The sequence below is a fragment of the Podarcis vaucheri genome (assembly GCF_965113315.1).
Source record: "Podarcis vaucheri genome assembly, chromosome: 7".
Classification (NCBI taxonomy): domain Eukaryota; kingdom Metazoa; phylum Chordata; class Lepidosauria; order Squamata; family Lacertidae; genus Podarcis; species Podarcis vaucheri.
Window position 1 is genome coordinate 88,338,627 of NC_138765.1, and position 19,652 is coordinate 88,358,278.

The 19,652-nt window shown below is 47.5% G+C and overlaps 1 protein-coding gene across 1 annotated transcript; it reads left to right on the plus strand.

Annotated features, from left to right (window-relative positions):
* The first annotated feature begins 5,878 nt into the window (after window positions 1–5,878).
* On the plus strand, window positions 5,879–17,966 carry MYL2 (myosin light chain 2). Its single transcript, XM_082230683.1, has 7 exons — window positions 5,879–6,005; window positions 9,295–9,384; window positions 11,695–11,770; window positions 13,938–14,042; window positions 15,163–15,238; window positions 15,720–15,768; window positions 17,661–17,966. Exons 1-7 carry the CDS (start codon window positions 6,003–6,005, stop codon window positions 17,757–17,759), a joined length of 498 nt encoding a protein of 165 aa, XP_082086809.1. The 5' UTR covers window positions 5,879–6,002; the 3' UTR covers window positions 17,760–17,966.
* Window positions 17,967–19,652: the final 1,686 nt, after the last annotated feature.

Here is a 19,652-nt window from a genome sequence, read left to right on the forward strand (position 1 = left end):
CGCTTCCACCTGGAGCTGGATTGGGTGGCTCCTGCGGACCAATCATACTGCTGCATTGTTCTAGGACCAATAAGACTGCTGCATTCTGAATCCTATTGTTCTAGGACCAATCAGGCTGCTGCATTTTGGATCCTATTGTTCTAGGACCAATCAGACTGCTGCATTCTGAATCCTATTGTTCTAGGACCAATCAGACTGCTGCATTCTGAATCCTATTGTTCTAGGACCAATCAGACTGCTGCATTCTGAATCCTATTGTTCTAGGACCAATCAGACTGCTGCATTCTGAATCCTATTGTTCTAGGACCAATCAGACTGCTGCATTCCGAATCCTATTGTTCTAGGACCAATCAGGCTGCTGCATTCTGGACCCTATCGTTCTAGGACCACTCAGACTGCTGCCTTTCGGATCCTATTCAACTCAGTACATAACACAGGAACTGGTCTTGCTGCCTCTGACCAGGGAAGCAGAGCATCATAGTTGCCATCCATAGCCTCCTCCTCCTCTGTGACCTTGCCCAAGCCTCTTTTAAAGCCATCCAAGTTGGGAGCCATTACTGCCTCCTGCAGGGGCAAGTTTTGGGCTTCCTTTTCCCTGCCCTGAATGTTCCAACATTCAGCTTCTTTTCTTCTTTTTATAACATCTGTATTAATTTAAAATACAGTCATAAAATAAAGGTAAGTACAACAGAATTAAGCACAAAAAAGAAAAAAGAAAAGAAAAGAAAAAAGAAGAAAAAGAGGGATACAAATGTTCAGGGTTGGGGATTTTTTGTAACAGAAATAAATGTTCAGTCTGACCTCTTTTGGAGCACAGTGAATATCCTTCCTGGCAGCTGCCTCTCATTGCATCGCCTTTGTTCTGGATTCCTCCCTAGTTGGATGTTAATTCGCAGGTACAAATGTTAATTCAGATACAAATGTGTATCTGAAGAAGTGTGCATGCACACGAAAGCTCATACCAAGAACTAACTTAGTTGGTCTTTAAGGTGCTACTGGAAGGAATTTTTTTATTTTGGATAAAAAAGAGTTTAACAGTAGCAAGAAAATGTCAATTAAAAATAACCCAAATCTTTATACAACATCATGTCTTATCCAATAAAGTCTTGTACAAAAAACTTCCAATCATTCTCATTATACTTTTTCTATTGCCTTGATTTTATCGCACAGTTTATTTTACAACTTTTCCCATATATTCCTCTGAGATGTTTATTCCGTTTATTTATTGTACACAAGTATCATTCAATTCTGCTAGGATGAAATCAAAAAGTATACGGAGAATGGAAATTATTTAAGGAATATATAAGACTATGTTGAAAAAATGATACCAACATTCAGTTTCACAGGATGCTCAAGAGCTCTATCCTGCAGTTTCCTATATTCCTATAATCCTCGTTAAATGTACAGTCTAAGGCAGGCATGGCCAAACTCAGCCCTCCAGATGTTTTGGGACTACAATTCCCATCATCCCTGACTGCTGGTCCTGTTAGCTAGGGATGATGGGAGTTGTAGTCCCAAAACATCTGGAGGGCCAAGTTCGGCCATGCCTGGTCTAAGGGCTCATCCACACCCATAAGGCAGGGGTCCAAGGGGTTTTCTCCATGCCCCACTGCTTCCTGGTACCAAATCAGCAAAGGTCAATCCAGTGAAACCCCTAATTGCTGTTTGCTACATTTGAGGGCTATAGATCGATTTCCCCCAGGAGGGAGCAGCGGTGTGGATAAGCCCAGCTTGCTGGGATGCAACTGAATCTCACCTGAAAAGGGCATCATCGGAAGGAGCCTTGTCCTATCCACCTGGAGTGCCCCATGGCTTCCTTTCATCTCTTCTGAATTGCTCCTTCCATCCTGGTGTTGGGTGCTTAGTTTAGCTCCAGGATATCTAGGATAGCTTGCTAGGCCTTTAAAGCCCTGCGAATTAACATCCAACTAGGGAGGAATCCAGAACAAAGGCGATGCGAGTGAGAGGCAGCTGCCAGGAAGGATATTCAGTGTGCTCCAAAAGAGGTCAGATTGAACATTTATTTCTGTTACAAAAAATCCCCAACCCTGAACATTTGTTTACTTTCTGGGCCTGTGCCAGGGCAGGGGGTGGGGGTGCCTTTACACCAGATTTGCCTCCCTCAAAACAGCATTGACAAATACTCCCTAAGAGTTGTTAACTCATCAGTGCGCACACAAGTACTTTGTTTCCTTACAAAAAGGATCATGCAATCTTTGTGTTAGCAAAGATGCAGGGTGTAAAATCTCCTTTTTGGAGATGAGTTCACTTGGTTTTTCTTGCTACTGGGAGTCATTGGCCCCATGGCTCCTTGCTTCACTTGATTCAGGAAGAGAAAAGAAAAAAGAGTGGGGCAAAGCCTGCTGTAAGCCTGTTAAGCCACACCCTCACGAGCAACTTGAGCTCAGGGCTCAGGTTAACCCTTTCGTGCCTGCAAATGTGAGTCGGTAACTGTATATTACAACAGTGCCCCCTCTCACTGGCCCTGCTCTGTGGTCTCCTCAAATGCTTTTGCCTCAATGGAATAGGTAATGTTGCTCCACCCACTTTCCCCTCTAACCTCACCACCACTAGAACTTACACACGGCTTTTCTTAAGCAGAATACTGCAGTCGGAAAAAATAAGCTCAACAACTTTTGTGTCCAGATTTTCACTTTTTGAAACATGGCAACCCTAGAGTTGGCCAACCACTGGAGATATTCTCATTTCACTCGAAAAGGATGGTGGAACAAGATGGGAGCAGTTGACAGTTAAAGAAAAGGAGACAAAGCAAAACAGACAACATGGAGGAGTTAAATTCAACAATCCTTCTCAGTTACTTTGGGGTTTTTTTTGTCACATTTGTTTTGAGAGAACAGGGAGCAGTCCTCCCCACCCTAGATATCCATCATCCATTATGGACTGGAACTTTATTCCATTATTAAAAAAGGTAAAGGGACCCCTGACCATTAGGTCCAGTCGTGGCCGACTCTGGGATTGAGGCGCTCATCTCGCTTTATTGGCCGAGGGAGCCTGCGTACAGCTTCCGGGTCATGTGGCCAGCATGACTAAGCCGCTTCTGGCAAACCACAGCAGCGCATGGAAACGCCGTTTACCTTCCCGCTGGTACCCATTTATCTACTTGCACTTTGACGTGCTTTTGAACTCCTAGGTTGGTAGGAGCAGGGACCGAGCAACGGGAGCTCACCCCGTCTCGGGGATTCGAACCGCCGACCTTCTGATAGGCAAGTCCTAGGCTCTGTGGTTTAACCCACAGCGCCACCCGCATCCCTCTTATTCCATTATACCTAAACTTAAAATCTAAACATTACCTTTCATGGCCTTCCATTTTGCTTTTTCTACATCTTCACGATTGTTTGGGTTTTTCCTTTATGCAGCACCAAAATTAGGTTCATAGAGAAGCTTTGTTATATGTGTCTTGTTTGATATCATGTATTTTTTTTTGCTTATCTGAAAGAATCCCATATATATATATAAGATATGTGGAACTTCCGGCCTTCTAGATGTTGCTGGATGTCAACTCCCACAGGGTTCCCAATGGCCAGTGGTCAACTGGTCAGGCATGGGGAGAGCGGGAGTCCCCATGGGCAAAGACAGATTTAAGAAGGGCAGAAGAAATAGGAGGCTCTGTTTTGGGGACTGAGAAGGACTCCCCTTCCTGGAAGACTGGATTCCAACTCTCCCATGTAGTTCTGGAGGAGAGGGAGGGGTGGTGCAGAAGCACGTCCAAAACAGCAGCTGCTGCCACCTTCATCATTCATTTTCATCCTGTGCAACTAAGACAGCTGCAAGCAAGGACAAAGACAGGGTGTTTTGGGTGTCACCTTCAGACCCCTTCCCCCTTGTCTAAGTATCTCTCTGCTCCTGGCTCCAGTCAAGGAGATGCTCTGGGGCAGAGTAAAAAGCTAAAAATATAAATACAAAGACTCTCAGGGCGGGGTCAGCTGAAAGGTCTCTCTCCCAAGCAGACAGGGCCCCAGCATCTTGTATAAACAGAGGAAAACTGCCCCACAGCGTGGACGTTGAGAAATCTTGCTCTAGAGCGTGCCCGACTTGAGGGCCCTCCTTATCCCTTACACATCTATGAGCAGTTACAGATAGGTAGCTGTGTTGGTCTGCCATAGTCAAAATAAAAAATTCCTTGCAGTAGCACCTTAAAGACCAACTAAGTTAGTTCTTGGTATGAGCTTTCGTGTGCATGCACACTTCTTCAGATACACAGGGGTCACCAACACACCAACAGAACCTCGACCAGGAACTTTCTATCTTCTACCTAAAATACACAAACCAGGAAATCCAGGACGCCCCATCATTTCAGGTATTGGCACTATTACAGTGGGTGTCTCCGGTTATATGGACTCTGTTCTGAAACCATATGCCATCAGTGCTCCCAGCTATGTACGTGACATCACAGATTTTCTGAGGAAAATACAATCTTTAAATAATCTTCCCAACAATACTATACTAGCTACTATGGATGTGGAATCTCTGTATACCAACATCCCACACAACGATGGTTTACAAGCTATAAGGAACACCATTTCAGATAAAACCACAGCGGACCTTGCCACCAAACTCTGCCAATTTGTCCTTACCCACAACAACTTCAAATTCGGTGATGACCTGTTCCTTCAGATCAGCAGCACAGCAATGGGCACCCGCATGGCCCCACAGTATGCCAACATCTTCATGGCAGATTTAGAACAACGTTTCCTAAACTGTGTATCTGAAGAAGTGTGCATGCACACGAAAGCTCATACCAAGAACTAACTTAGTTGGTCTTTAAGGTGCTACTGGAAGGAATTTTTTATTACATCTATGAGCAGAAAACCCATTTGCTCTGATGGAGTGCTCAAGAGCGGTTAGAGCAGGGCTTTCAGCGTGGCTGCCCCTGTTCCTGTCGAGATAACAACAGACACTTTCCAGGAGCGGCTGAAGGCCTTTTTGTCCCGACAGACTTTTCCAGCTGGTGAAATGGGTCCCCGCCGTGGCTGTCTACTTATTATTTTTGTCTTGTCTTCAATGTGTTTGCTGCCATTTTAACTGTTTTTGATTCTCTTGTGCATAAAACGCCTTGAGATTAGAAGGAAATTGACAGAAATGCTAACAACAACAGCAACAACAACAGTGGGAATTGCGTTTTTACCCACATACCCTCACCAGTCTTTGCTAGCCTGGTGCCCTCCAGCCATTTTGGACTACAGTGGTACCTCGGGTTAAGAACTTAATTCGTTCTGGAGGTCCGTTCTTAACCTGAAACTGTTCTTAACCTGAAGCACCACTTTAGCTAATGGGGCCTCCAGCTGCTACTGCACAATTTCTGTTCTCATCCTGAAGCAAAGTTCTTAACCCGAAGTACTATTTCTGGGTTAGCGGAGTCTGTAACCTGAAGCGTCTGTAACCCAAGGTACCACTGCACAACTCCCATCATATAGCTGCACCAGGGATTCATAACTCCAAACAGCTGGAGGCCTGCTGAAGGCTGATATGCACACACAGACACAAAATGCATCGCTGCCGGCTGGTAATTCTGCTTGGTGTGCCATTTAACACACACACAGAGAGAGAGAGAGAGAGAGAGAGAGAGAGAAAGAGAGAGAGAGAGAAACACACTTCTGCTGCCACTCCAGCTGCACATCCAGGAAAAACTGACACACACAGGTGTCCAGCTATTATTTAGCCACCGAGCAGGACTTGCGTCGACGTCTTAAAAGGAGAAACTGTCCGGGCGCCCGGCATGCCTCTAACATTGGAGGCCTCTGTCCGTCTCACATGTCACCGCATGACAATGAGCTGTTATTTAAGAAGAGAGAAAGGAGATGGGGGGGGGGTTGGAGAGAGAAAGGGGGACTAACTCACCTGCCACAGCCAAAAGTGGAGATGGGTTTATTTTTAATCTGGGATGGGCTCTATTTATTGTCTCCGCACCCGGAGTGCAGGGGGCACCAGCTGAAAGATTCCTCTTGGAACAAGACTGTGGGCTGCACAGTTTGGTCTGAGACATGGTGAGTAAGAGGGTCAGCGAGGGGATATTTGGGGTAGAGAACAGAGGGCAGAGGATAGAATGAGAACAGGTACCAGAAAATATTGGGAAAGCAGGCTGGTTATTGATCTCAGGTGAAGAAGAGCTGCTTAACAGTTGAATCTGGGCAATGGCTCAGGTTCCCCTTTGCAAGGATGTTCAAGGCTAGATTCACAGCACATTCCTTTACACGATTCCCATGAATTCAGTGGGGCTTACTTCCAGGTAAGTGGGGTAAGGACCGCAGCCTACATGAATCAGGGGGAGCTGATTTGAATCAGAGAGGCTGAGAAGTTTTACAGCAGCTCGTGTTTGTTCTCTGAAGTTTTGGAAGCATAAAAAGTATCCCACAAGTTAGTGGGAACGCAGGTTCTTTAACTAGTTCATTTGTATACTTGAAATATTCCTTGCTCGCCCTTCACCCAAAGATTCCAGAGCAGGGAACCCAAAGTGTGAATATAATTAAACACACATGATGTATAGATACAAGTTAAATCCGGATAATGATTATAAAGAAAAGACAACCCCTCTCCCCATAAAAGCTTAAAAACAAAAGAGTCCACCTACAATCTAAAATGTGTCTCCTATAAAAGGTGTGTCTCCTATGAAAGAGCTGCTGCCAATCCGTGTAGACAAGATTGGGTGGGACGGACCAGTGGTCAAACTCAGTCTAAGACAGCATCTTATGTATGCTCCCCACCCAGCCACATCCAATTAAAGCTGAATGGTTTGGGTTCAGGACAGAACCAAAGGAAAGTCCTTCATATAATTCAGGGGTGGGCAACTCCCAAGAGATTGCAATCTACTCATAGAGTCAAAAACTGGCAGTGGAGTTCAGGTCAAAGTTGTTGAGCTTCTTTGGGGGGAGTCAGTGATGTACTGGTGATCTGCCACAGACGTCCAGTGATCTACCGGTAGATCCCAATCTACCTGTTGGACGTGCCTGAAATTCATAGTGAGGCTGTGGAATTGACTCCTTCCGCAAGTTGTGGTTCTGGCAACAAACTTTGAGGATGAAGGCTACCCAAGAGGATTTGGCCATTTCCCCAGGTGCCCAGCTCGAAAACAGTGCCAGCCTGAGTCCCCAGCATGCCCATGGGCAACTGAGAAAGACCCTGATCTGAGATCTTGGAGACCACAACCTGAAAGTCCAGCCTGTAGATGTAGGCAGCAATGCGCTATATAGATTCAGGGTCCAATTCTTCACAACGCAACTCCCTGAATTGCTGTGGAGAATACTGGGGTGGACTGACCTCAAAGGCAGATTTATTTATGGAGGCGGGTCATGCTTCTAAGTAAAAAAAAGGCTTCCAAAGTAGCTTATAAATTGTAGAAGGCTCGTAGTATAAAATGATGCAACACAAACGCTAATGAAGAGAAGAAAATGAGCAACCTCACGTTCCATATCCTGTCTATTTGTTAGATAAGCAAATGTTGCCCTCCAGTGAAGTCCACAGAATAGTGGTTTTAAAAACCTTTACTTAGGAATTTTCCAAGGTTCACACTCACCTGTAAAACCAGCTGAGATGGACCAGGAAAGGAGGCTCCCAGAACGCGCTGCCACTCTCTCGGCGGATGCAGTTAAGCTGTTAGTGTACGGCCTGGTTTTATATTTAAGTGAAATGTTTATTTGCTGTGTTTTAAAAGTTGTTCCTCGGGGCTTATTCACACTGAACTGTGCTTTTGCCTTGGGTTTTCCCTGCAAAAACCCACCCTTTAAAGCGGAAGCGCAACAAATGGCAATTCGGGTTTTCTGCAGGTTGCTGCTTGTGCCAATTCAGCAGGAAAGAGCGGGTTTTCAGGGAGAAAGCTCAGTCAGAGAAAGAGCAGTCGGACATGGAGTTTTAAAGTGTGGGCAATGCCTGGAAAACACAAAGTTAAGGGGGAATAAGCCCTCCCTCTGGGATTGTGTGAATAATGAAGAGTGGGGTACAAACAATTTAACGGGATGCTTTAAAAGGCCTCTTGTTTGATGGCCTCTTTTAATAGAATCATATAATTGTGGAGCAGGTAGGGACCCCAAGGGTCATCTAGTCCACCCCCTGCCATGCAGGGATCACAGCTAAAGATTCCCCGACAGACCTCTGCTATAAAAGCTCCGATAAAGGAGAGTCCGGCACCTTCATGATACTGGACATATATAGGTAAATGTTTATTGGTTAATGTTTTAATAGGATTGGTTTGTGCTGTATTTTAGCTACCGTATTTTTTTGCACCATAACACCCACTTTTTTCCTCCTAGAAAGTAAGGGGAAATGTCTGTGCGTGTTATGGAGCAAATGCCTGCGGGTGGCGGGGGGGGGATCTGCTGCAGTCGTGAGCAGAGGATCCATGGTTCCCCTTCCTTCCCTCCTCTGTGGTTACAAAGCATGGATCCACATGGATCCTCAGGATTTTTGCATTGGGCTACTCCAAACTCACTGTCAGATCACATGTCTGTGGCCACAGCATGAACCACAAAAATCATATACCCACTATTTCATTTAGAATATTTTTTTCTTGTTTTCCTCCTCTAAAAGCTACGTGCGTGTTATGGTCTGGTGCGTGTTATAGAGCGAAAAATACGGTACTTTTTTTTTTTAATTGTTCCATATTTTAACAGTGTGGTGCAATTGGTTTTTGTGTTTGGCATTGCTTAGCATCAAGCGGCATCAGCATAAATAATCAATTAATAATAGTAATAATGACCCTGGGAGTCCCTACGCAACTCGACAGTTCTGTGATTCCATCCAGGGCCGTCTTTTGCAGATGTGGCGCTGGGGTGCAAATATCCGCCCAGCCCCCCCCCCAATTACCACGGATAGTGTTGGGGTGGCCGTCGCTGCGCACTGTCAGCCATCCGAGGCACAACTCTCCCCCATTCCGCTGTGGGAGAGCAATCCCCACAGAAGCTTGGGAGGGAAGTTGCGCCCCTCCCAAGCCTCCTCAGGAGGAGAGCGATCCTCACAGAGGCTTGGGAGGGAAGCTGCACGCCCGCCAGCCTTATGGTTGGCGGGGCGCAGCTGGCGGGTGTGCAGGGAAAGGGGAGGCCGCCGGCAAAGCTGCACAGCTCCCCCACTTTCTGGGGCGCCCCTGGGAGGCTGGCTCCCTGGCGCAACGCACCACTAAGCCCTATGGGAAAGACGGCTCTGATTCTATGGAATAATATAAATAAATGATAAAATCTGCCGGCACCTTCCTTTTGCTTCCCACCTCTGCTGCAGCCCTGCTGCAGCTCCAAGGCTTAAAGGGGCACCCGTGAATAACAATTGTCCCCCTTGCATCTCTCGAAGTCTCCCAAGAAAGCCAAGAAGCGATCTGAAGGTGCCAACTCCAACGTCTTTTCCATGTTTGAGCAGGCTCAGATCCAGGAGTTCAAGGAGGTACGTCAAGACAGCCCAAGAAGAAAGGCGGCGGGGGGGGGAACAGTGGCGTAGTGTGGGTTGTCAGCACCCGGGGCAAGGCAAGTAATTTGCGCCCCCTAACCCGTGGATTTGCGGCCCCTAACCCTAACCCCCAGATGTTGCGCCCGGTGCGGCCGGCCCCCCCTGCACCCCCCACGCCACGCCACTGGGGGGGAATGGCCTTTTGGGGGAGAGTTGCACCCAAAATCTTCCTAAATCGTTCTGGTCTTGTTTGTTTTTTCAAAAAAATTATTGAGTTTCCAAATTTATATAACAATAAAAAAAGAAAACATTACATTAAAAAGAAAACAGACAAACAAACATTTATCTTAACTGTTAGATATCCACTTTTGTATCATTGTTACATGACTTCCTCAAATCCCACTAGCTGAGTTTCCAGATTATTCATTGTCGCAGTTTTCCAACACTATTTTCCAATAATAATTACTTAGTCATTTAACATCTTTCTTCCTTTCCATATTGACTTCAATCCATAGTATTATGTAATTTAACATAGTTATTTCCTAGACCAATCAGTTACTCACAAGTAGTTCTACTTAGATTAACTTAACATATTTATTTAAATAGTCCTTAAATTTCTTCCATTCATTATGATACTCCTCCTCCTTCTGATCACGGATTCTTCCGGTCAGGTCGGCCAGCTCCAAAAATTCCATCATCTTCATCTGCCAGTCCTCCACTGTTGGTAAATCTTGTAGTTCCCAATTTTTAGCTAACAAAATTTTGTTAGCTTCCTAGATCATTCTGAGAAAGCAGTCCAGGCTGGCTGCGCACTGAGTCAAAGGGGCAGCTCCACATTCAAATCTCACTCTCCACAAACTCCCCTGAAGTGCCTTTGGCTTATCTCTCAGTCTCGGTTCCACACCTGTAATAAAAGCAGCACCTCTTTGCAGGCGTTCCTTTGCTATACCAAATCAGCCGGCCGCAGGCAGCCTTGTGTCTTGAGGGCAGGCCAGGCCAATGCTTTTACTCATTTATTTTAAGCACAGAATTGCACGCCAAGTCCTGGGTGAGTGAGTCCACATTCTCAGAGACTAAAGGTTCTAGAAACCAATTAAAAGGGGCTTAAATGGGAAGCCCGGTCTCAGCCGTGGAACCTGTTCACAATACCAGAGCTTAAATGCTGGAATACAAGACTCCTGCCAATTTCAACGCATGGCAAAACACCAGCAGGTGGTGCATACTCTGAGCTGACTTTCTCTCCGTCCCCCCCCCTTTCTATTTTTGTTCGGTTGTGCAGAACAGATTTCTGGGTTTGCTCTGGGTGTGGGGAGGGGGAGGCATTGAAGTAAGGGGGGGACACCCAATCTGGTTCCCAATTTGCAGTGACCACATTCCTGCAGCATTTTGCAATTATTTTATTTTATTATTATTTTTAAATAACTTTTTTATTCAAAACTAAAACAAAACATATTATCCAGAAACATATCATCCTTACCCCCCTCCCCATTTTTCCTTCCTCCCCCCACAGAACCCACCCCCCAACTTCCCTCAGTTCCAGTCTTTGATTTCTCTAAAAATGCTGTTTTCTGCATGTTAAAAAGTTGTATGGATCCTCAAACTATTTAGCTGATTATTATCAATAAAAAGTTTGTGAATGTTTATTCAAAACCAGCCAAGGAGTCCAGTTCGCTTTATTGCGTCTTCAAATACTTTGTAAAGGGTTCCCATTCATCTTTAAAGTCACAGTTATCCTTGTCCCGTAGCTTATATGTCAGTTTTGCCAGTTCTGCATAATCCATCAATTTTTTTTGCCATGATTCTTTAGTTGGGGGTTTCTTCAGTCTTCCATCCTTGTGCTATTAAAACTCTCGCAGCCGTTGTCGCATACATGAAGATGTTTTTCAGCTTTTTTGGCAGATCTTTCCCTACAATCCCTAATAAAAATGCTTCAGGTTTTTAAACAAATGTTAAATGGAACATTTTCTTCAGTTCGTTATATATCATTTCCCAAATTACCTTACAATCCCACCACATATGATAAATTGTCCCCTCCTTTTCCTTACACTTCCAACATATATTTGAACTAGTTTTGTACATTTTCCCTAACTGCACTGGTGTTATGTACCATCTGTACAATGCATTTATTTTAAAGCCCTCGTGAAAATTCACCGGCATTTTAGTGTGAATTTCTCCTCATGCACACATTTGCGGATGTAATTTCCCCTAATAATAATGCCAAGATTCTCAGGAAAGCAATTTCTGCATCTAGCATGACCTTGCAGTGTGGCCAGGTAACACAACTGTGCCCTGATATCCCTCATTTAGGCCTTCACGATCATGGATCAGAACCGCGATGGGTTCATTGACAAAGCAGACCTGAGAGATACGTTCGCCGCATTAGGTAAGCAAAGAAACCTTATAAAACACCCAAAAGCTAGTAAGCAGAACCAGGACAAACCTTATATTTTTATGGCTTTGTATCTGATCTGTTCTGTCTGCTTTTAAAACTGCCTCTAGTGTTTTTATTTATTATGATTATGTATTATCCATAACTGTATTACAGAGGATTTGTCTGTTTTGCTTTTCTTTACCTTTGTATAGCAACCTAGTATCTTTGTAAAAAATAATAATAATAAAAGGTGGGGTGGGAAAGGTTGCATTCATTGCTGGTCCTACGCTGAGTAGACTCACTGAAATTAATGAACCTGAGTCAGTGGTGTAGCGTGGGTTGTCAGCACCTGGGGCAAGGCAAGTAATTTGCGCCCCCTAACCCGTGGATTTTAGCAGGGGCAGAGAGCTGCGAGTGCGAGTGCGCCCCCAGATGTTGTGCCCGGTGCGGCCGGCCCCCCTGCACCCCCCACGCTATGCCACTGACCTGTGTTAGGCCCCATCTGCACTGCATACATTTAAAGCAGTATCATACCACTATAAAGAGACTACAATTCCCAGACAGTGTATTCCTCTTCCTAGGGAACTCTGGGAACTGTAGCTCTGGGAGGGGGATAGGGTGCCCTCCTAACTGCTCTCAGCACCCTTCATAAACTACATCTCCCAGAATTCTTTAGGGGCGACCACGCCTGTTTGAAGTGTTGTGATTCTGCTTTAAATGCATAGAGAAGATGGGGCCTCTTGGGTTCATTAATTTCAGTGGGTCGGCTCTGAATAGGACTCAAGTTGGATTAAAAAAACCCAAAGAGCAGCCTAAAATAGACATACATACAGCATGCATTAATTTTTTTTTCAACGAAAAGGCCTATTTCAATTGCCAACATTTTCTCTTCTCTCACCACCCAACTAAAATTCTCTGCCAGGTCCACCAACTTAAATTCAAAATGTCGATTCCCACAAAGTCTGAAAAACCAAACATGCAGTAATCTGAATCATTTGCTGTTCAGAGATCTGGGATCTTTCTGAAAGTTCAGCAGGACTTGTAACCCATCAAGCCCAAACCAGTCTGCATTCATTCATTCATTCATTCATTTCCTGCATTTATATCTCACCTTTTCCTCCAAGGAGCTCATTATGGATCTCCTCCTGCTCATTTAATCTACACAGCAAAGCTGTGAGGGAGGTAAGACTGGGAGGCAGAAACTGGCCCAAGGCCAGTTCCAATGGGCTTCATGGATCTGAATGCTTGTTGGAACCCTTGATCCAGTCCAGCTTTCTAACCACTACACCACACTGCCTCTCATGAGCCCTGTGAACTATTTATAGTGGCCTGCTGTGTGCCCGACAACCCTAATTTTTGCAGTTCCAGGTAACAAAACAGCCCTCTGGTGAGCCACCAGATGCAGTTGGTCGGTTGCCAAAGGTCTGGTGGTGGGCCTCTCAATTTGGTGTGGCCAACACGGTGCTCTCTTTTCGAACTAAAACACCCATCACCCATGGCTGTCGGCTCTGCTGACTGGGGCCGGTGGAAATTATAGTCCCCCAAAAGGCGGCAAGCTGCCTGCTCCTGTTGCACAGGCTTAATGTGATAATTCCTAAATGGTCTCTGTCCAGTATACCTGAAGGAGCATCTCCACCCCCATCGTTCTGCCCAGATGCTGAGGTCCAGTGCCGAGGGCCTTCTGGCAGTTCCCTCACCGCGAGAAGCCAAGTTACAGGGAACCAGGCAGAGGGCCTTCTCGGTAGTGGCACCCTCCCTGTGGAACTTCCTCCCACCAGATGTCAAAGAGAAGAACAACTACCAAACTTTTAGAAGACATATGAAGGCAGCCCTGTTTAGGGAAGCTTTTAATGTTTGATGTATTACGGTATTTTAATATTTTGTTGGAAGCTGCCCAGAGTGGCTGGGGAAGCCCAGCCAGATGGGCGGGGTATAAATAATAAATTATTATTATTATTAGTTTGATATTTGAATGGATCGTTGACAAATCTTCCCTAGAGTTCTTCTACTCCAGGCATCCCTACCATGTGGCCCTCCACATGTTTTGGCCTACCACTCCCATGATTCCTAGCTAACAGGACCAGTGGTGAGGGATGATGGGAACTGTAGTCTAAAACATCTGGAGGGCTGAAGGTTGGGGATGCCTGTTCTACTCTGTCATTTTTCCCTCCTTCCTCAGGACGCTTGAATGTGAAGAATGAAGAACTGGACGACATGGTCAAGGAAGCTCCTGGGCCTATAAATTTCACAGTCTTCCTGACCATGTTTGGGGAAAAACTTAAAGGTGAGATTGGAGAAGAAGGTAGAAGGTGTTTCCCCGCCACCCTCCATGCCACAAGCAAGGAGCACCTTCTGGGAAGAGGTTCTTGGCATCTCCTCACTGCCTGCTCCATCCACCTTGCCACACACATAGAATCATAGAGTTGTGAGTGCCTGGAGGCAGTTGGAGGATGGTTGGTGGCTAACAGATTGAGGTTGAATCCTGACAAGACAGAAGTACTGTTTTGGGGGGACAGTGGGTGGCTGTGGGGGATTCCCTGCTCCTGAATGGGGAAACTGTGCCCCTGAAGGACCAGGTGTGCAGCCTGGGAGTCATTTTGGACCCACAATTGCCCATGGAGGCGCAGTTTAATTCTGTGTCCAGGGCGGCTGTCTACCAGTTCCATCTGGTACGCAGGCTGAGACCCTATCTGCCCATGGGCTGTCTTGCCAGAGTGGTGCATGCTCTAGTTATCTACTGCTTGGACTACTGCAATGCACTCTATGTGGGGCTGCCTTTGAAGGTGACCCGGAAACTGCAATTAATCCAGAATGCGGCAGCTAGACTGGTGACTGGGAGTGGCCACCAGGACCACATAACACCAGTCCTGAGAGACCTGCATTGGCTCCCAGTACGTTTCCGAGCACAATTCAAAGTGTTGGTGCTGACCTTTAAATCCCTAAACGGCCTCAGCCCAGTATACCTGAAGGAGCATCTCCACCCCCATCGTTCTGCCCGGTCACTGAGGTCCAGCTCCGAGACAGAGGGCCTTCTCAGTAGTGGCGCCCGCCCTGTGGAAAGCCCTCCCATTCAAATGTGAAGGAAAGAAGCAGCTATCTTATCTTTAAAAGACATCTGAAGGCAGCCCAGTTTAGGGAAGTTTTTAATATTTAATGCTGTATTGTTTTTAACACCCGATTGGAAGCCGCCCGGAGTGGCTGGGGAAACTCAGCCAGATGGGCGGGGTATAAATAATAATAAATTACTATTGGTATTATTTTTAGTATTATTATTGGAAGGGACCCAAGGGTCATCTAGTCCAACCCCCAGCAATGCAAGAACACCCTCCCCCACAGTGGTGGAGAGAACAGGCTGGCCTCCCATAAGTATTTCACTTTCCAGATCTCTTTTCTGTGACTTCCAGGTGCGGATCCAGAAGAGACTATTCTGAACGCTTTCAAAGTGTTCGATCCAGAAGGCAAAGGCCTGAAGGCGAACTAGTAAGTACCTGTGGAACTCCCTACCACATGAGGCAGGGATCACCACCAGTTTGGATGACTTTAAAGGGGGGCGGGCGGACAATTTCATGGAGGAAAAGGCTATCTATGGCTCCTAGCCATGGTGTCTACGCTCTGTATCTACAGTCAGAGCAGTAAATCTTCTGAATACCAGTTTCTGGAAGCCACAGGAAGGGAGAATTGCTCCCGCGCTTGCATCCTGCTTGTGGGTTTCCCATTGGGGCATTGGCTGGCCACTGAGAACAAGATGCTAGCCGAAATGAGGTTGGTGCTGATTTCGGAAGCTTCACAGTGAATCCTTTCCTGTTTCAGCCTTTGATTACGAGATGCGAGGGCCATCTGTCTCTCAGGCCCTTCAATTAAATGGCTGCAGCCTCTGCTCCTCTCAAAGCTTTCCTTGTCATTTTGCTCTGGGGTTTTGCTCCCTCGTGGTCCTCCATCTGTCCCCTGCTTTGTCTTGCAGCATCAAGGAGATGTTGATGACGCAAGGAGAACGGTTTTCGAAGGAGGAGGTAAGAGGAGCTTGGGGACTGGCAGGCACTGAATGGGCTAAATGGGAGGGCAGGAGCTCAGAAACAGAAGAGGAACAGCTTAGCATTCAGTGCCTGGCTTCTGCATAGCTGTCAAGCGTCCCTTATTTGGCGGTACAGTCCCTTATCCCAGTGCCATGTCCCGCTGCTGTCCCTTATTGATGAGACTTCGTTTGGCTGCTGGCTGGGCTTTCTGCCTTTGGCTCGGAGGGGCTCAGAGGTTGAACATACCTGTGCCCGGAAAACCCCTTATTTTGTCTGCTGATCCCTTATTTCCGAGGCTGCTGGTCCCTTATTTTCAAATCTGTAAGTTGACAGCTATGCTTCTGCAGGTAGAACTGGGTTAAACTGCTGTCCTGGACCACTGCTGTCCATCATGATGTGCAATACTGAGACCACTGCTCTGCCTCCTATGCTCCTAGAATAAATTGTAGAACTGTAGAGGACCCTGAGGGTCATCTAGTCAAGCCAGGGGCATACATAGACTCCGTTGCCCCTTTGGTAAGGAGCCGTATCAGTGCCCCTGCCCCTTGCATTCCTCTGCCAAGGTGCCCAGAGGAGCCTGTGTTCCTTGCCTGGCCACCCGAAGCAGTGCAGGAACCAGCAGGTGGGCTCATATCCAGTCCGAGCCAGAATGTGCTGGTCCTGTGGGTTACCCGAGAGACGAGGTCCAAGTCCGGTCCGTGGTCGAAAGTGCAGCGTGGAGGCAGTCCATTGTAGCTGAAGCTGGGTGCAGGGCAGGGAGTTGGGCAAAGTCAGGAACAGGCTTGCAAGCAGGGAGCCAGGGCGGGTCAGGAGCTCAGGCAGGAAAGCAGGACAGGATTCAGGCAGGAACTAGCAACCAACAATGTTGCTCCTGCAACTTGGGACTGGGGCTGGCCGGCTTTTATTTGCCCGAGGCATAGGGCAGCCCCAATCCTCTGGTGACTCGCCCCTCCTGGCCTGGAGGCGAGCACTCCTCCTGCGGGAACTTAGTTCCTTCCGCCTCTCTGCCCTGAGCCTCTGCAGCTCAGGAGAAGCTGGAGGGTTACCGGACCCAGAGGCAACCTCAGATTCCTCTGACGGGGCTGAGAGTGGAGCACCTGCAGGCAATGGGTCCTCCATCATCTCAGGAGCCAGAGCAGACTCAGCTGGTGCCTGCACCTGAGGACCCAGCACAGGTGAGGACCCTTCAGGCTCAGGCCCCAGCCCCGGCTCAGCTGGTTCTGGAGGCGGGGAATCCTGTGCAGGCGGGGATTTCAGTCCAAGTTATTCCTGGGTAACTGTGCATAAGATTGCAGGCTAGAGCTTGGGTTGATTAAGAGTGCAGTCCTCTATGCACACTTGGTTTGGTGTAAGTCCCACTGAACACCCATCTTAAGGGGCTTAAAAGGTAAAGGTAAAGGGACCCCTGACCATTAGGTCCAGTCGTGGCCGACTCTGGGGTTGCGGCGCTCATCTCGCTTTATTGGCCGAGGGAGGCGGCGTACAGCTTCTGGGTCATGTGGCTAGCATGACTAAGCTGCTTCTGGTGAGCCAGAGCAGCGCATGGAAACGCCTTTTACCTTCCCGCCGGAGCGGTACCTATTTATCTACTTGCACTGGTGTGCTTTCAAACTGCTAGGTTGGCAGGAGGAAGGACCGAGCAATGGGAGCTCACCCCGTCGCGGGGTTTCGAACCGCCCACCTTCTGATCGGCAAGTCCTAGGCTCTGTGGTTTAACCCACAGCACCACCCTTACGGGGCTTGCTTACTTCTAAATAAATGTGCATAGGGTTGTGCTGCTTGAGCATCCATCAAAGCAATTAGAGGACTGCAATTCCAGGTATAACCAGTGCAACGTTGGATAAAATGTCCCTGCAGAGAACTTTTCCCTGCCTGCTTCTTTCCTGCAGATAGACCAAATGTTTGCAGCCTTCCCTCCCGATGTGACCGGCAACCTGGACTATAAGAACCTCGTCCATATCATCACTCATGGAGAGGAAAAAGATTGAAGCCTGGGAGAGTCCCTTTCTACGGGCCTGGAATGGTACACAGTGGGGCTTCCTTCTCCTCACAGCTCTGTTTGTTCCTCACCATGAAAACTGGGGTGTTCACAGGCTTCCTGACAGTTCTTGTCTTCTTGGTGTTCCCAGTCCCTTGTCTGTCCTCTTTGTGTGAAAGAATTCATTCGTGACTTGAGAAACATTTCCAAAATTGTATATGTGTTGAATTATTCATTGAGTACATGTGTCACGGTCTGGTTTTGGGTGATTGAAGTCCCGGCTGGGGACGTTGGGACCGGGGGCAAGAAGGCGGGGTGGGAGCAGGAACGGGAGTCCAGAAGCCAGGAGTCAGGAAGCCAAGAGTCCGAGGGTCTGAGAGCCGGGAGTCAAGAAGCCAAGGGTCCGAGGGTCAGGAAACAAGGAGTTACAAAGTCAAGGGTCCGAGGATCAAGAAGCAAGGCGTCATGGAACCAAACACAGCAAGGCAGGGAACATATTGCTGTGGCAAAGAGCCGAAGGGAAAATGCTGACCTTATATCCCTTCCCGGCTGTTGCCACCAGGTGCTGCAAGGTACCAATCGGCCTCACCTGTGCAGCCACTCCTTGCCCCTTCAGAACAAACTTAGGAAGGCCCCAGTCCTGTAGAGTCCTATTGGTCCCAGTGCCTGGCTCCTGCACACACACCTGACACCACATGTTCCTGCGTGGATAACAGTTGGCTTTGCAAAACCTGGGAGGGGAGAATGAACTCGTACAGGAGCCAGCACCCAAGTTGCAAACAGGCACATATCCCACTTCTGACACCACTGCTCCATCAAGGCTGAGGAACCATTCCATGGACCAGCGACAGTTACAGGGACCTGAGTTAGATAAAGTGTTGCATCAGTCCTGGAGCTTTTATACTCCCCTCCACCCATGCTGGCCCCTCCTTTCCTGGGAGAACTTGGAGGGTTCTGGTCCACAGCACATGTCTTCCGAGGAGGATTCAGGCAAGGGAGACCTCAAGCTGCCACATGGGAATGATAGCTTTAGGTCTGGGCTTTCACTAGTATCTTGGGGCTTGGGATGGTTTTGATGGATCTGAAGGGTGGTGGTGGGTAGGACCCAACAGAGTATGCTGGGTGTCTTGAATCTGCAGTTCCTCCAGGGGAACATTTCCCCAGATGGTAATTTTGCAGGGGTTGGGGGCTGTCTCCCCCAATGCAATAGGGCCAGCACTCATGGGAGCAGGCCGCATCTGTCTGGTTATAGGAAGCCTCCAGCTGTGGACCAGTCTGGGCTCACCAGTTGGCTCACGGCATCATTCTCCCAAACCACAACTGTGTTTCCATCAGCTGACAGCTCCCCACCTGTGCCTTAATGTCACAGGTGTCCTTAAACTTCTTTTGTTTCTCAGTTGGGTTTAAGTGCCAAGAAGGGCAGAGTACAGTGGATGCTCGGGTTGCAGACATGATCCATGTGGGATGCATGTTCGCAACCTGCAGCGGCGCATCTGCACACGTGCTTGTTGTGATTTGGTGCTTCTGCACATGCACAAAGCACGATTTAGCACTTTGGTGCATGCATGACCACCAAAACCCAGAAGTAACCCATTCTGGAATTTCCAGGTTTTGGCAGGTCCATAACCCGAAAAAATGCAACCTAAAGCATCTGTACCCCAAGGTATGACTGTACAGTGGTACCTCGAGTTACATATGCTTTAGGTTACAGACTCCGCTAACCTAGAAATAGTACCTCGGGTTAAGAACTTTGCTTCAAGATGAGAACAGAAATCGCGTGGCAGCAGTGCAGTGGCAGCAGGAGGCCCCATTAGCTAAAGTGGTACCTCAGGTTAAGAACAGTTTCAGGTTAAGAACGGACCTCCAGAACGAATTAAGTTCTTAACCCAAGGTACCACTATAC

What these genes read in the sequence shown, in the direction of transcription:
- MYL2 (XM_082230683.1), top strand. An exon ending in AGATACGTTCGCCGCATTAG is followed by an intron (nt 11,771 to 13,937) that starts GTAAGCAAAGAA and finishes CTCCTTCCTCAG; the next exon opens with GACGCTTGAATGTGAAGAAT. An exon ending in AACGGTTTTCGAAGGAGGAG is followed by an intron (nt 15,769 to 17,660) that starts GTAAGAGGAGCT and finishes TCTTTCCTGCAG; the next exon opens with ATAGACCAAATGTTTGCAGC.